The sequence below is a fragment of the Marmota flaviventris genome, chromosome 1 (genome assembly GCF_047511675.1).
Source record: "Marmota flaviventris isolate mMarFla1 chromosome 1, mMarFla1.hap1, whole genome shotgun sequence".
NCBI lineage: Eukaryota > Metazoa > Chordata > Mammalia > Rodentia > Sciuridae > Marmota > Marmota flaviventris.
In genome coordinates, this window is record NC_092498.1 from 65,295,300 (window position 1) to 65,317,486 (window position 22,187).

Genomic DNA, 22,187 nt, shown 5'->3' on the forward strand with positions numbered 1-22,187 from the left:
TTTATTTTTCAACAGACTACAGGATAAATTTTTTTATATCAGTCAAAAAGTGCCTTCAAGTGTCCCTCTTTGTCATGATGCAGAAATTTTCATCTAGGATGTAGATTTCCACTATGGAATTCTTCTGAAACAATTAGTAGAACTGTCTTCTCCTAATTCACTTTTGATCATTCTTTTAGCCTTTCATTTTTAATGTGTGTGTGTGCGCACGCTTGCGCGCCCCTGTGCCTGTGTTCTTAAATACTTTTCAGTATTAATACATACTTTTGAAAGTAATAAGTAAAGTTCATTAAAAGAAAGATAATATGTTTTTTTGCCAAGTTAAGAAACACAGCACATCCCCACTAAGCCACGTACTGAGTATTTGATAGAAAATGCAGATGTTGCTGTTGCCAGAGAGCAAATATCTGAAGGGACTCAGTCACACCACTGGGTCTTAATCAGCCCAAAAGACTCATTTGTTGCCTAGTGACAAATATATGCCAGCTATTTCTACATCGTTTAGGCCAGGCACAATTATCTTGCTAAGAAGCAAAATTATGATTCTAGGACTTCCTGAAACATGAGAAACATATTTCATTTTATTTTCATAATCAAAAGTTACTTTAAAAAGAGGATGTCAAAAACAATAAAATAAATACCCCAAGTTATTTTGCCTCCTTTAAGCATTTTAATTGTTTAATGAATGATTAAAATTCACTAGGTAAATTAATTGCCATCTTGGACTGTTTTTCTCACTATGCTTTCAGATTTTGTAAGACTAGCCCTTTCAAAAAGCCCTACTGTGACTTGTAAAACTCCTTCCAAGACAAAACATTCCCTGAGTTGGCAGAAATTGAAGCCTAAAAGAATTGTCTCATGCTATCAAAGGTTAACAGATTTATAGCACCATTTATATAAACTGAGCATCAAGCAGTATAACTTTGGCTAAAGTCTGGCCTGCAGGCAGCTCTTGGCACTTAGGAGCAAGGGGAGATGTTGGCACCAGGACTAGAAAACATCCTTAGAGACAGGTGAGTTGGATTAATGGGTGAGGGAAGAGGGACATTGTCTACAGCTCCCCAAATCACAGCAAAGGATAAGGAGTCTTTTCACCACCAGAGGAAGAGACAACAAAAAGGGATGAGGTGCAAGATGCCACAAGCAAGGAATGACTTCCTGCCTCATGACTAGTCTAAGAGAAGTAGAGGCTAGGATAGAATCAAACATAGCAGAAAATAAACAGAAATCACCAAATCCTTTCTTGAGAAATAAGATTTCTACTTCAGTCATAAAAGTCTGAGTAGTTTCAGGCTGTTCTCTCTGAAACTAACATGAAAGTACAGTAATCAGCCCTGCAGAAAATAATGGATCTCATTAAAAATATCACAATTAGAAAGTATAAAACAAAATATGAATCAAGAAGAAAGTGCTTCCCTAACTCCTAAGTGAGATAAATAAAAGGTATTTCAGCATGAACACTGGAATCATAGCACAAATTAAGCCTATAAATGATGTTTAGAATTGGTTTATATATCACATGCATATGTGTATATGTACATATATGTATATATTTATATGTAAATGCACACATATGAACACACACATGCACATTGTGCCACTCTTTTTTAAAAATATTTTTTAGTTGTAGATGAACACAATATCTTTATTATTATTCATTTTATTTTTTTAATGTGGTGTTGAGGATCAAACCCAGTGCCTCACACATTGGAGGCAAGCACTGAGCTATAGCCCCAGCCCCCACATTGTGCCATTCTTTTCAATTAACCTCTCTGCTGTTCTTCCAAAGTCCTTTAGGGTGATGATAATATAAAGGCAACCAACCTTGATTTACTCCCATGATGCCAGATCAGCCAGTGGACTCTACTAGAAGCTAGAGCTCAGGCCTTGAGCTAACTAAAAACTTCATGTAGATTATTAGCATATTCAAGGTGAGCAAGGAACACTCTTTTGTTACATAAGATATCCTTCCCTCCTGAAATATAATCTTCCAAACTCAAAGAATTGACAGCAGAGCAGAATTTGAACAGTGATATATATATATATATATATATCCCACTGACCATATATAAAATAGGAGCTCACCTAAATGGTCTAAACACTTGAGACAATTTTTATTTTGAAATTATTCAAACTTGATTTTCCACACATCCTCATTAATTTCTGTATCATTCAAAAAATCTCATACCCAAATTACCACCTCCAGTGTATAATTTACCAACACACAGAAAATCAAAGATTTCCCTAGAAGACTCATTGATTCTCTAGCTAGAGGGCTCTCATTTCATTCTTCCAAACATTGACAGAATTCTAAGCATCACGATGATCCCAACATGCCCTTGTGCATATGCATATGCATGCACAGGCATGATGTGTAAATTATAAGTTATAGACCTCCCCTTACATGGCACACGTTTTTTAAAAGTGTTCAAATATTTAAAAATATGTATATAGTTTTTTTCAGTGGTACAGTTTGATTTAGAACTATTTTACTTAACTGCATTGTATAGATAGCATAAAGTTCCTCATTAAAGGGTACACTTTTTTAAGCGTTTAGAATAAATGCAGTTGTATTGGGGAAAAAATGAAAAATGAAATTTTCCTCATCATGAACATACAACCAAAAGCTATTCTTCTAAAATATAAAAGAAATTTAATGTTGATTTTTGTTTTGTTTTCATATTGAATCCCAAATGCTGTATGTAATAATTATAGTTGTTACCACTCATAACATCATAACATGCTAACAGAAACTAAAATTTATCTACTTTTAAAATGGATCTTAGTTAACATTATTCATCATAGCTGAAGAGAAAAATCTGTTTTAGCCTGCAGTGAAAATGCTTTCATATGGTGTTAACTAGGTCAAACAATACTAATGTGTTTTTTAAATAACAAAATAAAAATTTTCTATGGTTTGTTCCAAAAATAATTATTTAATGCACACCCCCCCCCAAAAAAAAAGACAACTTAAAGCTTTTTTTTTTTTCCTATAAGATGCTAGTCTATTTGGTCTTACCATTCCAATGAGTTACAAGATCAAATACAGTGGAGTAAAATGGTCCTTCCGTATTTTTGACTTGACAAAAGCAATGAATAATTATTTTAAATTCACTCTCAAAATGCTTATTAAAATATTGCTGTTACTTACTAACACCAGAATGATCATTTATCCCCTGAGATTCCAAAAATCACATATTCTGACAGCCTTAATGTGCTATTAATGCCTATAGACTCTTTCTTTTATAAATACAACATTAGACAGAGATGTACCATCAGTTTTTTGGTCATAGACATTGCAGAGAAAGTATTCTTGACATCCCAGAAAACATATCTTCACATTAGTCACTGAAATCCATCCATCTTTTCCCTTTCCACAGTTCTTAGTAAAGTATTCTAGGTGCTGCCAGATAATATCTCAAACAGAATCATAAAAAGCCTAGATATAATTGAGCCACTACTTTCTACTTGGTAACATTACTAATTTACACCAGATTTTTAAGTTTTTTTAAATAACAGACTTCGTATCATTGTGGGTTCTGCGACCAACTTTTTTTTTAATATATTAAAGGGAGTAGAAGGTTAGAGAAATGAGAATGATATATTACAACCCTTATTTGCAGTTTACACATGAAAACTCAATAGTCCTCCTAAGATACAGGTTTTGGATTCATGAAGGATGGGGATCATTGTTATTTTAATATCAACCTATTCCATTTTCTTACTTGAAGTGTATTAACCCATAAAAGTCCTAATAATTGGAGAATCGTAGTATATTAAGCAAGGAATAATTAAAACTTCTAATGTATCAATACTGATTTGTTTTCTCCACTAGAAACATATTTTTTGCTCATAAATTTGCCCCCAAAATATCTCAAAATAAACTGTGCATTCATACATCTTATATACACATTGCTTACCTCAGTCAAGTGGGGTGTCGGGTTAAATCCACAGAGATTACACACTTGATTCTTGCATTCAGTGCAAGTGTTGAAATTAGGAGGATCCTGAGAACCTATGTTGAGTTCAGTTTTGCAGAGAGGGCAGGCTGGTTTGGGTTTGGTGGTTTTCTCCAACTTGTCTGGAAGGACAGACTTTTGGGACTCGGCTGTTGAAGGTTTGCTATCCTTAACAGGTGGGGGCTTCTTGTCTGTTTCTGTTCTTCTGGTTGTTGGAGCCTGTTCAGCTTTGGGCTCTAATTTTTCAGCTACTGGAGCTTTCATTTCCTTTTTCACAGATATGGCCTTTTCAGGTGCAGGTGGTGCCTGGCCTGCAGGTTTGGGTGGCCCCTTAGAAGCTGGGGGCTGGGGTGGGGGAGCGGCTTGTTTTGTTGGGGCTGTGGGCCCTCCTTGTGGCTGAGGTCCAGTCTGGCCAGCTGTGGAAATTAAATTTGATGCCTGGCTGAAGAAGGATGCTCCAAACCCAAAGAGTTTCCCAGTCACAGTTTCCTGAGGAGTTGTGGGCTGTGATCGTGGCGCATCAGTAATACTGCCCAGGTTCAGACTGAAGCGTCTCGACTGCTCCTGAGGTTTGGGGGGCTGCGGAGATGCAGGAGCAGTTTGGCCAGTGGAAGGTCTTGGGCCAGGGGGTGCCGGTGACCCTTTTGGCACAGGCTTGGCATCTGGTTTAGGGGTCGTTTTGGTTGGTGCTCTCTTAGGCTCTTCCTTCTTTTGAGCTGGATCCACTCGTTTTTGATCTTTGCTTTCTGAACTAGGCCCAGGATGTGAAATTATTTTTGAATCTGATGCAGGTCGAGGCATGACTTTAGAATCAAATGGGGTGACTTTTTCTCCTGCTGGTGGAAAACTCTGAGAGGGTTTGGCAGAGTCTGTTTTCACTGGAGGGGCTGTGCTCTCTGGAGCCTGAGCCTGTACTTGGGAGATCCGAGCATCAGGTTTCCTGGCTGTTCCTTCTGCTGAAGACTGAATGTCTGCAGGTGGCTTTATGGTCTTGGGTTGCTTTGATTTCTCCTCAGCTGTGGAGGCTTTGACCTGCTCAGCTGTAGGAACAGAAGGGTCTTTGGGAAGGGATGGCTTGGAGGAGGGCTCCTCCACAGGCGGCTGCTTGGCTGGGGCTGCAGGGGAGCCCTGAAGGGTTGGTTGTTTCACTAGTGGGGGCTTTTTCGACTCAGGGGCCTTTGCTGTATCCTGTTTGAGTGGTGCATCCTTCTTTGGGGAACTCTGCGGTGGCAGTGGGGTTGATTTGCTCGCTGTTGTAGGAGCAACAGGGGCAGTCTTCTGTTTGGGCTGGGGTGATGATGGAATTGGAGCCAGTTCGCCTCCTAGAGCCCTTTGCATCTGACAGTTTAAACAGAGCCACTCTTTAACCTAAAAATAATACAAAATAATGGTCACTGAGATAATAATACTGTGAAAGCACAAAAAAATCTTTTAAAAATATGTTGTTACCATTTCAAACTATGTCTCTCATTATTCAAAATATAAAACATATGCCACCTTATTTATATAAAATGTTGAATTATATGAAAACATAATTAATAAACTCAGAGACCAAAGAACAATGTTTTAAAGAAAATAAAAAGTAAAAATTGACATGTTTAATTTTGTTCCAGTGTTAATTCTGTTATTATGATTTATTCAAATTCTGATTACTCCCAGAAATAGAAAACCATATTAAACTCCTTTAGTCAATTATGATATATGTTTTCTCTATTTATGGCTCAATAAATGGTTTTTAGTTATACAACTCAGAGTAGGCTAGTCAGATTCTGAAAGCATTGCTAGTTTCTTAAATTAGCAGAGCTATTACCTCCCTGATCAAGTTAACATACTTAAATATGAGAAAACAAAAATTGTTAACCATGCTAGGTTAGAAAGAATATTCCCTCCAAAGAAAATAAATTTAAAAATTGGCATCCCCTCAAATTATCATAAATAGCCTTATTTATTTAAAAAATTCTCTTATAAATTTTATGAGTATACTTAAAAAAGCAATATTAAAAAAGTAATATATACATTTGACTAGCAATGTGTGCAAATGTAAGAGAGAACAAGAGGGAGAGAAGGTGAATATGTGGGATATATTCATATATAATATGTGTATATATATTATATATAACATATATAATAATAACATATATAACTCTTCTTTTCACATTGCATCAACTATGAAAAGATGTTGAATTTAATGCCATAAATTAGAAGGTAATTTAAAAGTACCCATATTTAATAATTTTTATTTTTTCAAACTGTGTTTGCTTATCACAGAATATTTTAAATATCTCCAAAATAATTTAGAACATCAACTTCTACCACAATCCAATCCTCTCAACCCAAAGTAATCAATATATATAGTTGGAAACTCAAGTTCTTTGTACAGAATGGCGAAAAAAATAAATATATGGGGGTCATTTTCAAAAAATAACTTTTATTATATATATATATATATATATATATATATATATATATAAATATTTGAACTTCCAAAACAAGCAGTTGCTACTCCAGCAAGTACCAAGATAAAAGGCAGGCTAAAATGTAAGAAAACTTTCACTCTATTTTATCCCCTTCTTGAGGAATGAAATAGCTCTATAAATATTCATCTACACACTCATTCAAGCTCTCTATTACTGCTGTCAATTCTGCTATTCTGCTAAGTTGTTTTCTCATTTATTTACTTTCATATAGCCTTATATGATCACCTCATACTCATGGAGGCAGACAAAAGTAAAGTATAACTTAAAAACAATTCTTTATAAGTATGATAACTTTTTTCTATTAAATATCTATTATATGAAATGTGTATCCACATTAACCAGTTTAAATGATACACTTCTAGGGTTAGTAACTTTCATTATCATTATTTGCTTATTTCCTTTGTAACAAGTGTCATGACCAAAGCAAATGTGAAATTTAATTAATATTTATTCCATTAGTCAAATATTCATTAAGTACTTTCTATAGAAAACATGCCACTGAATAAAGAACCCCAAATCCCTGTCCTGGTGGAAGCTATGTTACAGTAAACAGATTAGAAACAAGTTAAATGCAGAACACAATTTCAATTTTACACATGTATAGTAAGTATTTGATAACATTGTGATAATTCCTTCTTTATTTCCTGCTAATGTTTTCCCACCCCAACCCCTCCAGATAATTTCTTTGGATGCATTTGGCTTTATCAGTGAACTCTAAGCTCCTTGTCAACATGACCATTGAAGCTTCATGCACAACCTGTCCTTAGGCTCTAACTTCATCTTTGGTCAAGTGCAAAATTAGAAAATCACCATGATATATATAGTATTTGATATATATCAACACTGGGAAGTGCCTTATATACAATACTTATTTCCAAATAAAATGATTTGTGTTAGTTTATAGGTGTACATAAATATATCTCCACAAAAATGGAAAGAGAAAAGTTAGAAAAAGGGAGAAGGGAAACATGAGGCCCCTGTCCCTTTGCTGAAAATTCAGCTTTCCTCTTAACAAACCCTTTTCATGAACAGACCTCATTGTCCTATCTTTTGTCCTTTTCTTTTCTATTCTTTCTCTTTTTTTTTTTTTTTTTTTTTTTTTTTTTGTTACCTGGAATTGAACTCAGGGCCCTCAACCACTGAGCCACATCCCCAGCCCTATTTTGTATTTTATTTAAAGACAGGGTCTCACTGAGTTGCTTAGCACCTCGATAAGTTGCTGAGGCTGACTTTGAACTTGTGATCCTCCTGTTTCAGTCTTCTGAGCTGCTGGGATTACAGGCATGCACCACAGCAACTGACTCTTTTATCCTTTTAATGACCATTTTTTTTAACTTTGATAAGCACATAAAAGATATTTGATTCATGTTTTCTGTCACTGCTAGGATACAGATTGAAATGATTGTCTATAGCTGTCACAATATGAAAAGTTTTTTATCCTCTTAGGATGTTTTAGAAAAAGCCTCCATTTTAATTCTACTAGGCAAATCTGGTGAATATAGAAATGATTTTTATCTCATTACTTAACAATCTTTCTACTAAAAACACCAGCATTTCCAATATCCTAATTGAAAAACAGGAAAAGGGAAAAAAGGGTCTTCCTATACATTGAGCAAATAAAAAAATCCACAACCAGCCCCAACATTAACGTTGTGAACAGCCTTCCACTCTACTGTTAGGTAGGTCTGCCACAAGGCACTCAGGAAGAACACCAGTAGGAATAGCGCTACCACCCTGTCACTCATGTTAGAAACCTTGTCATAGTTTTCCCACATTCTCAATTATTCCCCAAGTGGATCTCCATTGCTTATGAAAAGAAATTCCCCATTCATTCTCTCACATTTCCAAAGTTACTATACTTCATTTGACCCTTATTACAAATTTCTCAAATATTTTACACTTCCACAAAAAAAAAAGCATTTTAAATAAACAACAGAAGAGGTTGACTCTAACCACTTCCTCTAAACTTTAATGCCTCTCTGCTACCTATGAAATAAAGACAATTTTTATGAGAAATTCAAAATATATAATTTCATTAGTGTTGTTATGCTAGAACTTACACAACTCTGCTACTTGCAGGTCTATACCCCATCCTTCAGCATGATTGAGTCTTCATTTTATAATAGCCATGAATGAGGACCTTATTTTAGTCCTTATCATTTCTTCTACATGCCACACAAGTCAGACAATCTTGGAGGCCAAGACTCATTCCAACAAGTCAGTTCACAAAGATTATGCTCATAAGCAACTTCCCTGATCCCCTGTCACAAGTAGCACCCCCCCCCCCCGCCGCTAACACTACACTAATCATCCACTTTGATAAACCATGAGACAAATGTGATAATTAATACCAGTAGAGCCTCCAACTAAATCAGTGTATCTTGGAGGACTCTTTCCCTCAATATGCAATCATTAAATGAAATTACCTAACTATTGGGGTGTCAAGCCTAAACTATTGCTCAATTCTACATTGTATATGACAAACAAGGAGAAACAGTCATCTTTTGCTTTTCCTAACCATGGCCTTTCAGAAGGTGTATAAATGAAATTCAAGTTATTGAAACAATTATTTAATGAGCTACTCTAACTCGGTTCTATGAAAAGGATCAAAAGAAATGCATAATATTTTTCATTCATTTAGTTTTCCAGCTTGATATGCTATATAAATGGGGAGAACAAAGTGATCAGAAAGCATTCCTGCTCATCCTCAGATCACTGTATATTTTTTAGATACTTTTTTAGTTGTAGATGGACACAATATATCTTATTTATTTTTATGTGGTGCTGAGTATGGAACCCAGAGCCTCACACATGGCAGGCAAGCACTCTACCACTGAGCCACAACCCCTGCCCAGATCGCTGTATATTTTCATATAGATTTGCATTTAATTATTCTAATATACTTCCTTGATAATTGCAATGCACAGGGTTACTTTTTGTTGAGCATATATCTATATTGGTGCTGGAAAATACAGTAATGAAATTTTACTGGCTAAAGCCTTTGCTGGATAATTATAAATGCCTTAGATCTTTCAAGAATTACAACTTGAAAGTTTAATGTGAACATTACATACAGAATTTCAACTAAGGGTGCCACTTTCAAAAAATGTCTCAAAACTATGATTGCCAAAAAAATATATTATGATTTTTATGAGTGTCTTCAGTAATAATTGAAGGTAATTAACTTGATACATCTAAGTAATGAATTAAATCAGTAGATTTTGGGAGCTCAGAATTAAAGTATATTCCTGCTCAGCATTACTAATTTGTTTAGCTTTGAAACTGAATGAAAGTCTCTCAAAACAACAATGAAAAACTTCTACTTCCAACAAATACAAATTTGTTGGAATTTGCATAAGATTTACAATGAAATTTGTACTCAATCACAAAGCATATGTATTTGTAATAATGGAACATAGAAAGATAATGTTAGGAATTTATATTTTCTGGTGATAATTCATATTAGTTGTTTAATAAACTGTCTTAAACAATGATCTTATCCTGTAGATAGACAGTAATACCTGTTGGGTTCTTCTTGACTCTTCACAAGTAAACTTTTCTGCAACCATAACATCTGAATTGACCATTTGCCATGGAGGCAGTGTTCTCATTCTCTCACCTGAACAATGATTCTCAGCCAACTATGGTCTTCTCTCTTATTTACCTAAAAGTTACTCATCCTTTACAATCCACAGTGAATTACCTCCTTTACCACTTACTCTTTCTCCATTAATGAAGATCTACCACTTCTTAACTATTACTATTATAGTCTGAAATGGATTTTAGATTCTATACATGGTGGTTTAAAGTATTTTCCAATTATTTCCCCTTCTCTCATTTTAGACTTTAAAAAGGAGTGACATCTGACATAATTTTTCTATGTACATATATGAAAATATCACAGTGAATCCCACCATCATGTTCATCCACAAGAATGGGATCCCAACTAGAATAAGATATATTCTATACTTTTATAATTATATTAAATGGATTCTACTGTCATGGATAACTAAAAAGAACCAATACACTGTAAAAAAAATGGAGTGATGAGTTTTCAGGCTTACTATTAGCTTCTGTATTGGATACCAATTAAATTTTGGATTTCATTTAATGCTGAACTATACAAAAGGATTTTTTCCTATTTCTGATCAAATTGTCTTAAAATATTTATTGAAAGCCTTATATTATTTTGAATGCCATAGAAAGATAACCAGACAAATAGAGCCAAAAAAATAAGCCTTATAAAAAATAATTCAAGCTAAGGTTTGGTGACAGATTATGCTTTCTGCTACTCAAAGATTGCCCAAAACACACGACCTCCCCTACAGAGGCTGTTACTCCCAACAGCAGTTTGGCTGCAGATGGCTCACTGTAGTTATCATCTTTAGCTTTGCATATTAATACATAATTTATTTTGGTTAAAAAATAGACACTAGCATTCGTCAGATTTTAATAAGATGCTCAGCAACTTGGAAAAGAAATTTCATTTAAAATATCCAAAAGTTAGATGGATATTTCCTCTCTGAAACTGTGAATTACAATTTTCAGCTGCATAATTCAGCAATCATAAACAAAGCTTGTGATATGCAAACTAAATATGCACTTTTTACATACACCATAACAATGTTCATCAATTGCTAGCAATAGCATTTGTAAATCCTAACAAATAGGATAGAATATAGAAGAATGTTTTTAATATGTTTGTCAGGGTAACCCAAAACAAAGAAAACTGACACTTTTGCTAAAGCACAATTTATAAAATAATTGCAGCACATAGACATGAAAATATATCTATATTCTATTACAGTTACACAAAGAAAAGAGGATGACAAATTAGTAAACTGAGCTTACCTACATTATACATTAATACTTTTAGACTACCTCACATATGGTGATTTCAAACTGTAGTATTTCAATGGATTAACACACACCTTAGGCTATCATACAGTTTTGCAGCCTGTGATCTAGTGGATCCAATTAGACAATGTTTGCGTGATTATTTGAATAGCTTATTAAATTTTCCTTTTATGATTTTATTTAAAGATGAAAAATGAAATAATAAATTACATTACTGAAATAAAGCAAATGTCTCATGAATTTAATATAAAATGAAATATGTCAGATGTTCCATGGAATTAAGCCAATTTATTGTGTGTTGACTTGGAAAAAAAAGGAAGTACATTTTTTAAAATATATGAAATGCTTAAAATATATTATTGCTTGGGTAAAAGGAATTTTAACCTTTTCTAACTTGTTGTGAATGAAAGTCCCTTATATCTTGTAAATTGCTCAAATTTAACATAGTTTCGTGAATCTTTAAGGAAAATCTGATTTCAAAATGATGCTTAATTTACATTATTTTGTATTTTCCCCAATCCTATTTATATTTTTCATTATCGTTTATTTTCTCCTGGTCTTTTAAAAATCCTTCCTCTGTCTGTAAGTAAAAAAAAAATATGAAGATCTATACATTAAAATTTTTTTAATAGGTACAATTATAGAATTCCTAAATCACATGCTCACATAATGAAAACTGCCACTTAATTTATTTTCTTTTACATAAATAGAAATCTGTTGTTGAAAGTATACAGTAGAAAACTGTGATAAAAATATCATATTTCTATGAATTGTTTTGCATTTAATAAAATTTTTATTAGAAAAATAAGAAAAAAAAGATGATTTGCTGTTTTACATCAGGTAAGACCAGATCTCACCTATATATACCTTATTACATTCCACTTTAGAAACAGAATTGTTCCCTTATAGATTGCTAAATTATTGCCTCTCCTTCTAAGCTCTGATTTCTGCTCTTAACAGTAAACCAAGTTATTACCTTTACAATATCTATTATCAAATTCTAACAAAATGGCTGGCTCAGAAGACTTTGAATTCTTATCTTCCTATTCTGCATACTTATTTTTAAAATGAATGCCTCATTAAAGGAGTATTAAATGACAAAATGCAGATATATTGCTTAGTAGTGTTTGAAATGCACAGTATTCAAACTTACTCTCATCTCTGTGACAAAGAACCAGTCTGCTTTTGTTCTGAAGAAAAAGAAAAGAAACTTTGCAGTGAAGTTGTTGCTAACTAGCAATATTTTCAAGTGAACTTATAGTAATACCAGCAAGAATGTAGTTACGAGAAGGGCAGAACTAGCCCTGGAACCAAGATCACCTGATGCCTTACTGATACCTATAATACGGTAATTTCTTTAAGGAAAATTATTATACACCCCTAATAGATTATTTGTATATTTGTCTTCAGTGCAATAAACAATAAGTGAGTTAATTTATCCCTGTGTTAAGCTTACTGATCCAAAAGATGATTTTGTTAACAGTGTATATCTGCTTTCACAGAACATCTGTTATTACCAAGCTATGTAAATCATTATACAACTTCTAATAATACACAACAACAAGCTTACTATAAAAGTCAGTTCTTCAAAAAGATATCTGAGGCTATACACACACCTGTAATCCCAGCAGCTCAGGAGGCTGAGGCAGGAGGATCATGAGTTCAAAGCCAGCCTCAGCAAAAGTGAAGCCCTAAGCAACTCAGTGACACCCTGTCTCTAACAAAATACAAAACAGGGCTGGGGGTGTGGCTCAGTGGTCGAATGCCCCTGAGTTCAGTCCCTGGTACCAAAAAATTAAAAAAAAAAAAAAAAAGATATCTGAAACATCTAGTGATTTAAAAGCTGGAAGTAAAAACAGTCTTTAGTTATAATGACTAAAGTGTGAGTACAACATGAGGTACACACAAACATTCAGGAAATAGCCACATAACAAGTAAAATGTTTCTCGAGGACCACATCAAAGATTTGACCAAAACCAATATGGTATGTGTAAATATATATAAGTAATACATATTTTTAAATATTTGGGTCATTCTATTTCTTTAAATTCATTAGAAAATATTTTGAATAAGGGTAAATTCATTTTGTTATAATTAGGATATTCTTGTTTTAACAGTATGAACAGTGATACTCTTATTATACATAATCATAGGCATTATCAAAATATTTTAAAAAGAACTAGACAGGACCCTTTGTCTTCCAAAAACCTTATGCTTAGAATTATGGTGCTTTATTTCCCTTAATTGGCTTCACATAAACATGGTGCCTGTTAAAGTATACACAACTTTGACAATGATGAAGAAAATGATTAAACAGTATCACAGACATAAGACAAATATTCATTGTTAAATCGAACCAAAAATTCTTAAAATTTCACCAAGAACAATGTTGCCATACTTTTGACCTTATATATGCCCGCCCCAAAGGCTCATGTGTTAAGACCTTGGTCCCCAGTATGGAACTACTGGGAGGAGGTAGACTCTTTAAAAAGTGGGGGCTAGTGGGAGGCCTTGTGGTCACTGGAGACATGCCCTTCAAGGGAGTAGTGGGGCCCCGCTTCTTCTTCTTTTTGTTTCCTAACCATGAGGTGAATGTTTTTTATCCACCACGTGCTTCTTCCATGATGCACACTGTGTTAGCACACACTCAAAACAACAGGGCCAAGAGACCAAGGACTAAAACCTCCAAAACTTTGAGCCAAACTAAAATGAATTCCAATTAATTCTAAAATTATAGCTAACAATCTAAAAAACAAGCATTTAAATCCTTTATACATTCCTTCACATCATATACTTGGTTAAACAATCATTTGAACATTCAGAACTTTTAGATTACATCAGAGTTGATTTTAATTATAACATGAATTCACAAGTTGAAAAAATGCAAAAATGTATGTCATTAAATGTCTTCTTCTTTAACACTGAGGCTTGAATTTCAGGATCAATCAGTATTAAATTTTGCTTGTAGTTATTTGTTGCGATTGCCATTATAACGTTAAATAATGCTTTGATTTTTACTTTTGATCTATAAATTTAAAATGTTACATATCTACAGCTTGCATGAATTTTTTTCAAGCTAATTTTTTTTTCAAAAGACAATACTATCATCTATTTTTAGGAATAGAAATAGCTCTCTATGAAATAAGATAAGCTCTTATTTATAAATATTTCAAAGGCATTGCATTGAAGACAAAGATATAATCAATTTATTAGAAGTTTATAATAATTTTCCTCCCATAAAATAACCAGTTCCCTACCTGTAAAGGAGGCAGGAATGAATATAAAATCTCAGAATTATACACATTCCCGGGTGCATTCCTTCTCTTCCCTATTTACTGCCCTCACCCCTTGACCCTCAGGTTCCATTAGGACTATATGCATCAATTATACATTTACTAACCATTCAAAATTTTTGAATCTCAAGTCATCCATCAACTCCAAGACTAATCTCCAAATGACAGAGTGAGGGAACCCCACAACTAATCCCCATCCCTCTTTTGGTACATAAGATAACCCTGCTGTACTTCAGTTTTCTTCCTAACACTACCATCTGTCACACCATATGTTTTACTGATTTGTGACCTCACTAGAAAATCCACTCCATGAGGAAAACATTTTTGTGTATTTTGTTTATTCTTATATACCCATAGTCTAGAGAACATGCCAAAAATATAGGGGATGTTAAGTAGTTGAATAAACAACAATACATGTTGTTTAGCTGTATAATCTAGGAAATTTCTGAGACATTAATGAGGTACACTTTTATCCTCAACCAGCCCATTGATATTTTCATATGATAATTATCAATGAAATATCCACTTAAATCTTTGTGAATTTTTTAAGAATTCTTAAGTTATTTTTCCTGAATGAACTCTTATGAGGTTGGGTTTATATGTTTTTTTCCCTATTAGTTCATTTCTAGCATTCATATGGTATTAATGTCAAATGTCTAGTTAGGCTCTTAACCCACTAATTTATAGTATCACCATCAGTATGAGTAATTGACAGAATTTATTCGTATAGACAGTTTTGTTTTCCTGTTATTACTCTTTTTTGAGGGAAAGTAGGATGGTGGTCAAATAAGTAAGTCCAACTTTGCTCTGAAGGTAAAAGATTTAATGCAGTTGACTCATGGTTGAGATTATTTCTTTTCTCTACAACACATTGTTGTGAGAAAGGAGCATTACCTTCACTCCTACTCTTCTTTCAAAAGCTTCTAGTTTTCTTAAGAGGGCACTTCTTAGGCAACTCTCTTCTTCATTTAGAGAACATTCTCTAGTGGTACAGAGGGATAAATAAAGTGTCTATCACACCATATGTCTTATTTATTTCTGCCCTTTACTATAATGGATGCTCTTCCCACTGAATGTAGGAAAGAATCTAGGTATCCTCCTTGTTCCTACGGCAATTTTAAAATCTATTCTTTGATTACCACCCACAAGCCACTACTACTTTTTTATATTTGTTGACTCCAAGTTTAGGGCCTTTCTCAGGTTCCTTCAGAAAGCTACTGTACAATGAATGGTTTTCTCAGCTCTTTGTCAACTCCTTCCCTTTGCCAGGAATCCCTCGATATACCAAATGATGTTACTGGTACTCTTTCATCTTTTCAGGAACTATTATGCTATCAATATTTTAAAAGTGGGACTTCTAGAAGGAGTAGATGAATATTTGAGTGCTTAGTCCTCCTTTTATAAAGGAACTGTGTGACAGTCTGCTTTGAATTTGAGGTAAGAAAAAAATAAAAATCTGTGCTAAAAACAGCAAGGAATTTGAAAAAGACTATCCTCTTTTCTAAAACTTCTTTCAGTCATCCCACCATGAGAAATACCTTACTGGTTTGCTTTTTCCACAGATACCAGGCTCCTGATATTTGGTATAGCTCTTCTCTTTTCTTACCAGCTCTTTTTAAACAAATCCTTACTCCCATGGCCCCTGCAGGCCCATTCTGTTTCTCACTAGAACCAGAAGCATCAACACTATCCAATGGCCAGTGAATCCATTTTTACCCAACTGGAGATTTTTAGTCATTGTTTGTTCTGTCATTTTAGTAAATAATGAAAGTTTTTATGCACATCTATATATGTAAGTGTAGGGATAATTTTTTTTCTCCTGAAAGGTGGCCATATTTTTTTGAAAAAAAAAATATCTAGTTTCAGCAGAAAAAAACTAATTAATATATCATGACCTAATAAAACAGTGGGGCACCTAAATTCACTTTCATCATTAACATTTGCTTCATTATCAACATTATGAAAAGTGACAATTCATTTTCATACATTTTAAAATTTGAAAAAGTTGAAAGAATTACCAAACATTAGGCACAAGCCTTTCAATCTGGCCCTAAATCTATCTTGCCTAAGATTATACACCAAAAAAGATAAAACAAATCTATACAAACAACAATAAAAATGCTTTTGTCACTGATTAGAAAGTAAATGTTCAGTTTCTGTGTCAGAAACCAAGGCCAAAGAGAGGAAATATATTGTACTGATTAATTCAATTAATGAATCAGGAAGAAGAGCTACAGCCATAAACTCTTTTGGCATCATAAGTCTAGGCTTGGAGCCAATGGATTCTTAAGGTTTATTTGGAATAGCACACATCTTCATAGCCTCCAAGGAGGGCAGTTAATTTACAGGCCATCCTCACACATTGGTGACTGGATTGTCTAAGATGTCTTTGTGGGTAGGAGAAAGGTTGGCAAATTATAATTAAAGAAGTAAACTTGCCCCTAAATCTTGTGGCTGAGTGTAGCTACCTCTCCAGTCCTTCCTCCCTAGAGGTTTTAGTAATTTAAGTCAGTATAGTCACAAGTAAATATAGTCACAATTCTGATGTGTGGGTTAAAAAAAAAAAAAATCAGAGAAATTCTTTTAGTGTTTTCAATACAAAAGACCAGTATTCTATTTTACTCCCTGAACACAAAAGTCATATACTGAGTTACTTACATGTAAAGGTCAAACTGGAAAACAACATTCATGTAAACTGAAGTACCAAAGAATGTCCAACATCTGTTCCTATTTTGCATGGAAGAACTGTTTAATGAATGTGAATATTTGAGGCCAGCTTGAAATATGCATGGAGATTTACTTTTTCATGGATACGTATAACAGTTTAGAAACAGTGGTCATCCCCAAAATTCCATCTACTTTATCTCATGGAACAGAAGCCTTCAGCCTCTACCCAGCCCTAACTTCCCAACTCTGACCTCCGGATAATTCAGGAGGTTAAGAAGCTGGCCATGTGGTGAAAAGATTAGGTAGGATACCTTTCTAGAATTCAGAATTAGAACTATGATTATATTTTTTCTTTATGGGGAAAAGAAATGAAAATTAAAACAAAATATTATTATTAATATTATTGATCAAATTTTTTAGATTGCTACCTCAGAATCCAACTTCTGATATTATATCTATATAGAAAATAATGTGCAATGTATAAGTAAACTTTAAAAGTCAAATCTATTTAAGATGTTAATATTATCTATTCTGCAATGTATTACAAGTTTAAAATCACACTGTATACTTAAAAAATACTTTCTCACACAAATTTTCAGTGAATCCTTCTAACAACCCAATGTGTTTGACAGAGAATGTGTTGTTATTTTTATATTTTAATGGTGCCACTATAATAGAAAGTGTAAATGACCTGTCTAAGCCCATTCAGTAAATAAGGAATGCCTTCCTTCATTTAGCTAATAAGGACCTCTGCCTGCCTCAGCTTCACATTTCCTACTCCTTCCATACCCATCCATGTGTGTTCAAATTTCTATTATTCTTCACATTCCAGTTCAAGTACTTCTGCTTTGATAACAGAGCTCCAAATTCCCTCTGGTAGTAATGGTTTCTTCCTTTGTCCTAAGTACTTTCTGTCTCTTCCCACAGGAATAAACAGATTTGGAATTAGATGCTTTGAGTTATTCTTGGTAACTTACTATCTGAGGAGCCTAATAACTAAAGCAATCAGAGCAACCATCTGAACACCAGTTTCCTCACTAGTGTAATAGAAAAAATAGAATTTTTTCCCATGGAAATATTTGGAAGTTTAATTTTGATAAAAGAAATAAGAATTATGTGAAATGTAAAGCCCTATAGAAAGTTACTATCCATTCTCTCTCTCTCTCTCTCTCTCTATCTCTCTCTCTCTCTAATGCACAATTTTATTTCCCCTATTTCTACTTTAGGAAAGAGCCCATTATCTAACAAATATTTTATTCTGTCAAAGTACTCAATGGTGCTTCACAACTTGGCATTTGATACAAATTTGGAAAATAATCAAATGCATGACTACATAAATCAAAGTATGTTTCAGAAAACAGACATCTATCACTACTGCTGAGTATAAAAAGCAAAAAATATGACTTCAACCCATCTCCAAACTCACTGCCCATTTTCTCCCCATCATCCAGCTAACTTGGATTTATTCCTGATTTCCAACATACATCTTCCACTTTTCTGTTTCCAGATCTTGACCTAAGTCATTACCCTTTGTCATGTTCTCTATCTATTAAAATAGTACTAACCCTAACACCTAGCTCAAATACCACTTGCTCCATGAAGATTTCGTTGATCTTATCCACTGGAAATGGAATAAATTTCTACTCTGAAATCCATATTTGTTCAGATCCCTCACAGTTCTTAACATCTGTACACACAATATATTTCCTTGTGCATACATTTATATAGTTTCTAATTGAGTATATTTTAATCATGGAAAGATCAGCATTCGTGTTTTAGTATATGTATGTCCCACCAAACATGTAGCAGAATGTACATTTAGTACATATTCAAATACTATCTGTCTTCCAACTAATAGCTATACAAATAACGTGGTTTAAATTCCCAACTTCATATGTTTATCTTATAAATTGCCACTCAAATATAACAAATTCAAACATTTGATAAAATTATCATTTGAGATCATTATTACTTTTTCTATTGAGATAGTACACAATGAGCAGAAACATATCATTACCAAAATTTAAAAAACTACATATATAAACAAATTACTTATAATTTCTTCATTAATTTGAATGTAGTGTGTTCTTATTAGTTGCAATACCAGTAAAGAATAATGTATTTAAAATGTTAAAGCACTTAATATGACTTTTGGTTAAAAGAGTAAACAGTACTTCAGGAAAAAAAAACAGATATTGACATATTTTAAATCTACATCATTTTCATTTTCATTAGCACCCAATAACAGTTATCAATACTCATTATTGTTATAATTTATCATAACATAGATTTCACTTACAACAAGCATATACAAACCTCATCTTAGGGATATTTAAATCAATAATCCTTCACTGCCTGCTGTCAGTTACTTCCTGAGTATTCACAGATATGATGCGTGGTCAGCCCACTAACAGCTATCCTCCAGATGGACTCCACATGCCTTCTCATCAAGTAGGGGCTATTGGATCTGCTCTCTTATACTCTTTTAGACCCTACACTATTCACCCCCACTTTATTCATATTATTATCCCATCTTCACTATATACTTCCTTAACTCAGAGAATTTCCTAAGTGCTCTGCTATTTTATGTTTCGTTCTTTTGTACCTATCTGTGTCACAATTAGTCCCTTTATGATTAGTGGTTAGGCAGACTTACACAGGAAAAGCCTTGGCAATATTAACTGTAATCATCAGAGAAGACATTTGTCAATGCTAAACTTGCTTTAATGACTTAATTTTTTTGTATTGATCTATGCCATTTTCAATGACTAGCAACTAATGAGGGAAACATGCCCTCATTGGATATATCAAAATTCAATTTTACATTAAAACTGTATGTAGAATCCGAGATCACTGTCCACTTTTCCCTAAAACAAATATGATTCTAGTCAAGAATACCAAAATTTCGGTAGGTAGGAGCATCAATTTAAAACTTAAAGCAAAATCATTTTATGCCAAATAACAAATAATGTAGATATTACACGGAGTGAAATGAGTAGGAACTCAGCATCTTTCAATCAATTTGTACTTGTTTTATGTGCCAAATTTTCAAAAATTGTGCAATATTTGGGGATTATTGGAGAAAACATAAAAAAATCAATTGACAACTGAAAACAAAGGAAGAGGGGAGGGAAGAATGAACAATGGAACTAGAGAAAGACAATGCCATTCTACCATATAAGGTAAACTAAGCATCATTTACAGAAGGATGATATGCTTTAAGAACACGGACTCTGAATACATCCACTCACCTTGGTTAAATGAGGATTTGGATTAAAACCACAGAGGCTACAGACCGTGGTCTGACACTCAGTGCATGTGTTAAAATTGGCCTTTTCTGGATCGTGCAACAGAAGCTCAGTGGTATTGCAAAGAGGACAGATGGTTTTACTTGGGCCTTGTACTGGAGTCTGTGCTACAGATGGAGAAGTTGGTGGTGGTTGTGGAGGTTTCTCAGTTACCATTTGGCTTACTGGTTTTGTAGACTGATATGCTGAGGGCTTTGCTGGGCCAGGCTGCTGAGGTGGGGGCTTTGCCTGGCTAGGCTTCTGAGGTGGGGGCTTAGCTGGGGCAGGCTGCTGAGGTGGAGGCTTAGCTGGGCCAGGCTGCTGAGGTGGGGGCTTTGCAGGGGTAGGCTGCTGAGCTGGAGTCTTTCCTGGCCCAGGCTGCTGAGCTGGAGCCTTTCCTGGCCCAGGCGGCTGAACTGGAGTCTTTCCTGGCCCTGATGGCTTAGCTGGAGACTGTGGTCCAGGTTGTTGACCTGGGGGTTTTGGTGTACCAGGCTGCTGGGCTGGAGACTTTGGCCCAGGCTGAGATGAAGGCTTCTCTGACCCAGCCTGCTGAGATGGAGGCTTTGTTGTCCCTGGCGGATGGGCCAAGGGTTTCACTGTCCCTTGCTGTTGAGTGAGGGTCTTCACCAGCCCTGGTTGCTGGACTGCAGGCTTTGTAGCCCCAGGCTGTGTTTTTTCAGGTCCAAGCTGCTGGGCTGGAGATTTTCCAGAAGTTGCTTGCTGAACAGGTGATTTGGATGGGCTCTGCTGTGTGGGTTTTACTGGTTCTCCCCTTACTGTGTCTGACTGCTTCGTTTGAGGCCTGGCTGCATCTCGCTGAAGTGGTGATTTTGCTGTGTCTGTCTGAGCAAGCTGGGCAGGCCCCTGAACTGGCTTTCCTGTAGCAGGGGGTTGTGGTTTAATTTTTTCTGGCTGCTGAGAAGATGCTGATTTGGGAAAGCCATCCTGCTGAAGTGGGTCCTTAACAGGTCCTTGCTGCTTGGGAACTGCCTTGGGTGACTGTTGCTGTGGTGGAGGTTTTGTGATTCCTTCCGGTTTTCCCTGTTCCTTTTGAGCTACTTTTTGTTTCTTGGTGGCTTCTTCCTGGGATACCTCAGAGTCTGATATTAAATCAAAAGGGTTGAATTTATTTACAACAGAGGATACAGCACTTAAAGGGTTAACTTCAGAGAGGAAACCAGGCATCATGCTAGACTTGTGCTCTTCTTTAAAGTCAGTTCTGGACTTTGATTCTTTCAAGCTAATAGTGGAAGGACTCCTTCCAGGTAATTTCTGCTCTGACCTGAAAGTATCTGTAGTTCTACTTTTACTGAGACCAGGCTGAGCTGGACGCCCTGGGTCTGGAGGTTTTCCTGGTTGCTTTGGAGAATGACTACTATCCAACTCTTGTTTCCTAAAAAAGAAAAAAAGTGAAAATAGTAGAAGTTACTTCAAATCAAATATTAAAAGGCTATCACTTTGTTATATTCCTCAAAATTATGAATGCAAAAATTTAAGTAGAAACAATTATGTAGCAACCTATGAGTGATCACAATGGTCTTGCTATTTTTTTTTAAAAAGTGGGTAGAAATTTTCAATAGGGAGGTAAAGAAGAAACAATACTTGCCAAGAGTAATGAAAAATTAAGATATACAGATTACAAAT

At 34.7% G+C, this 22,187-nt stretch overlaps 1 protein-coding gene across 1 annotated transcript in view; it reads right to left on the reverse strand.

Annotated features, from left to right (window-relative positions):
- Positions 1-22,187, reverse strand: part of Pclo (piccolo presynaptic cytomatrix protein) — a 404,888-nt gene that overhangs the window by 377,892 nt on the left and 4,809 nt on the right. The window contains exons 2-3 of the mRNA XM_027926468.2: positions 20,505-21,936; positions 3,921-5,327 (exon numbers count right to left, since the gene is read on the reverse strand). Coding sequence (XP_027782269.2) covers positions 3,921-5,327; positions 20,505-21,936 — 2,839 coding nt within the window. The remainder of the gene's footprint in view (positions 1-3,920; positions 5,328-20,504; positions 21,937-22,187) is intronic.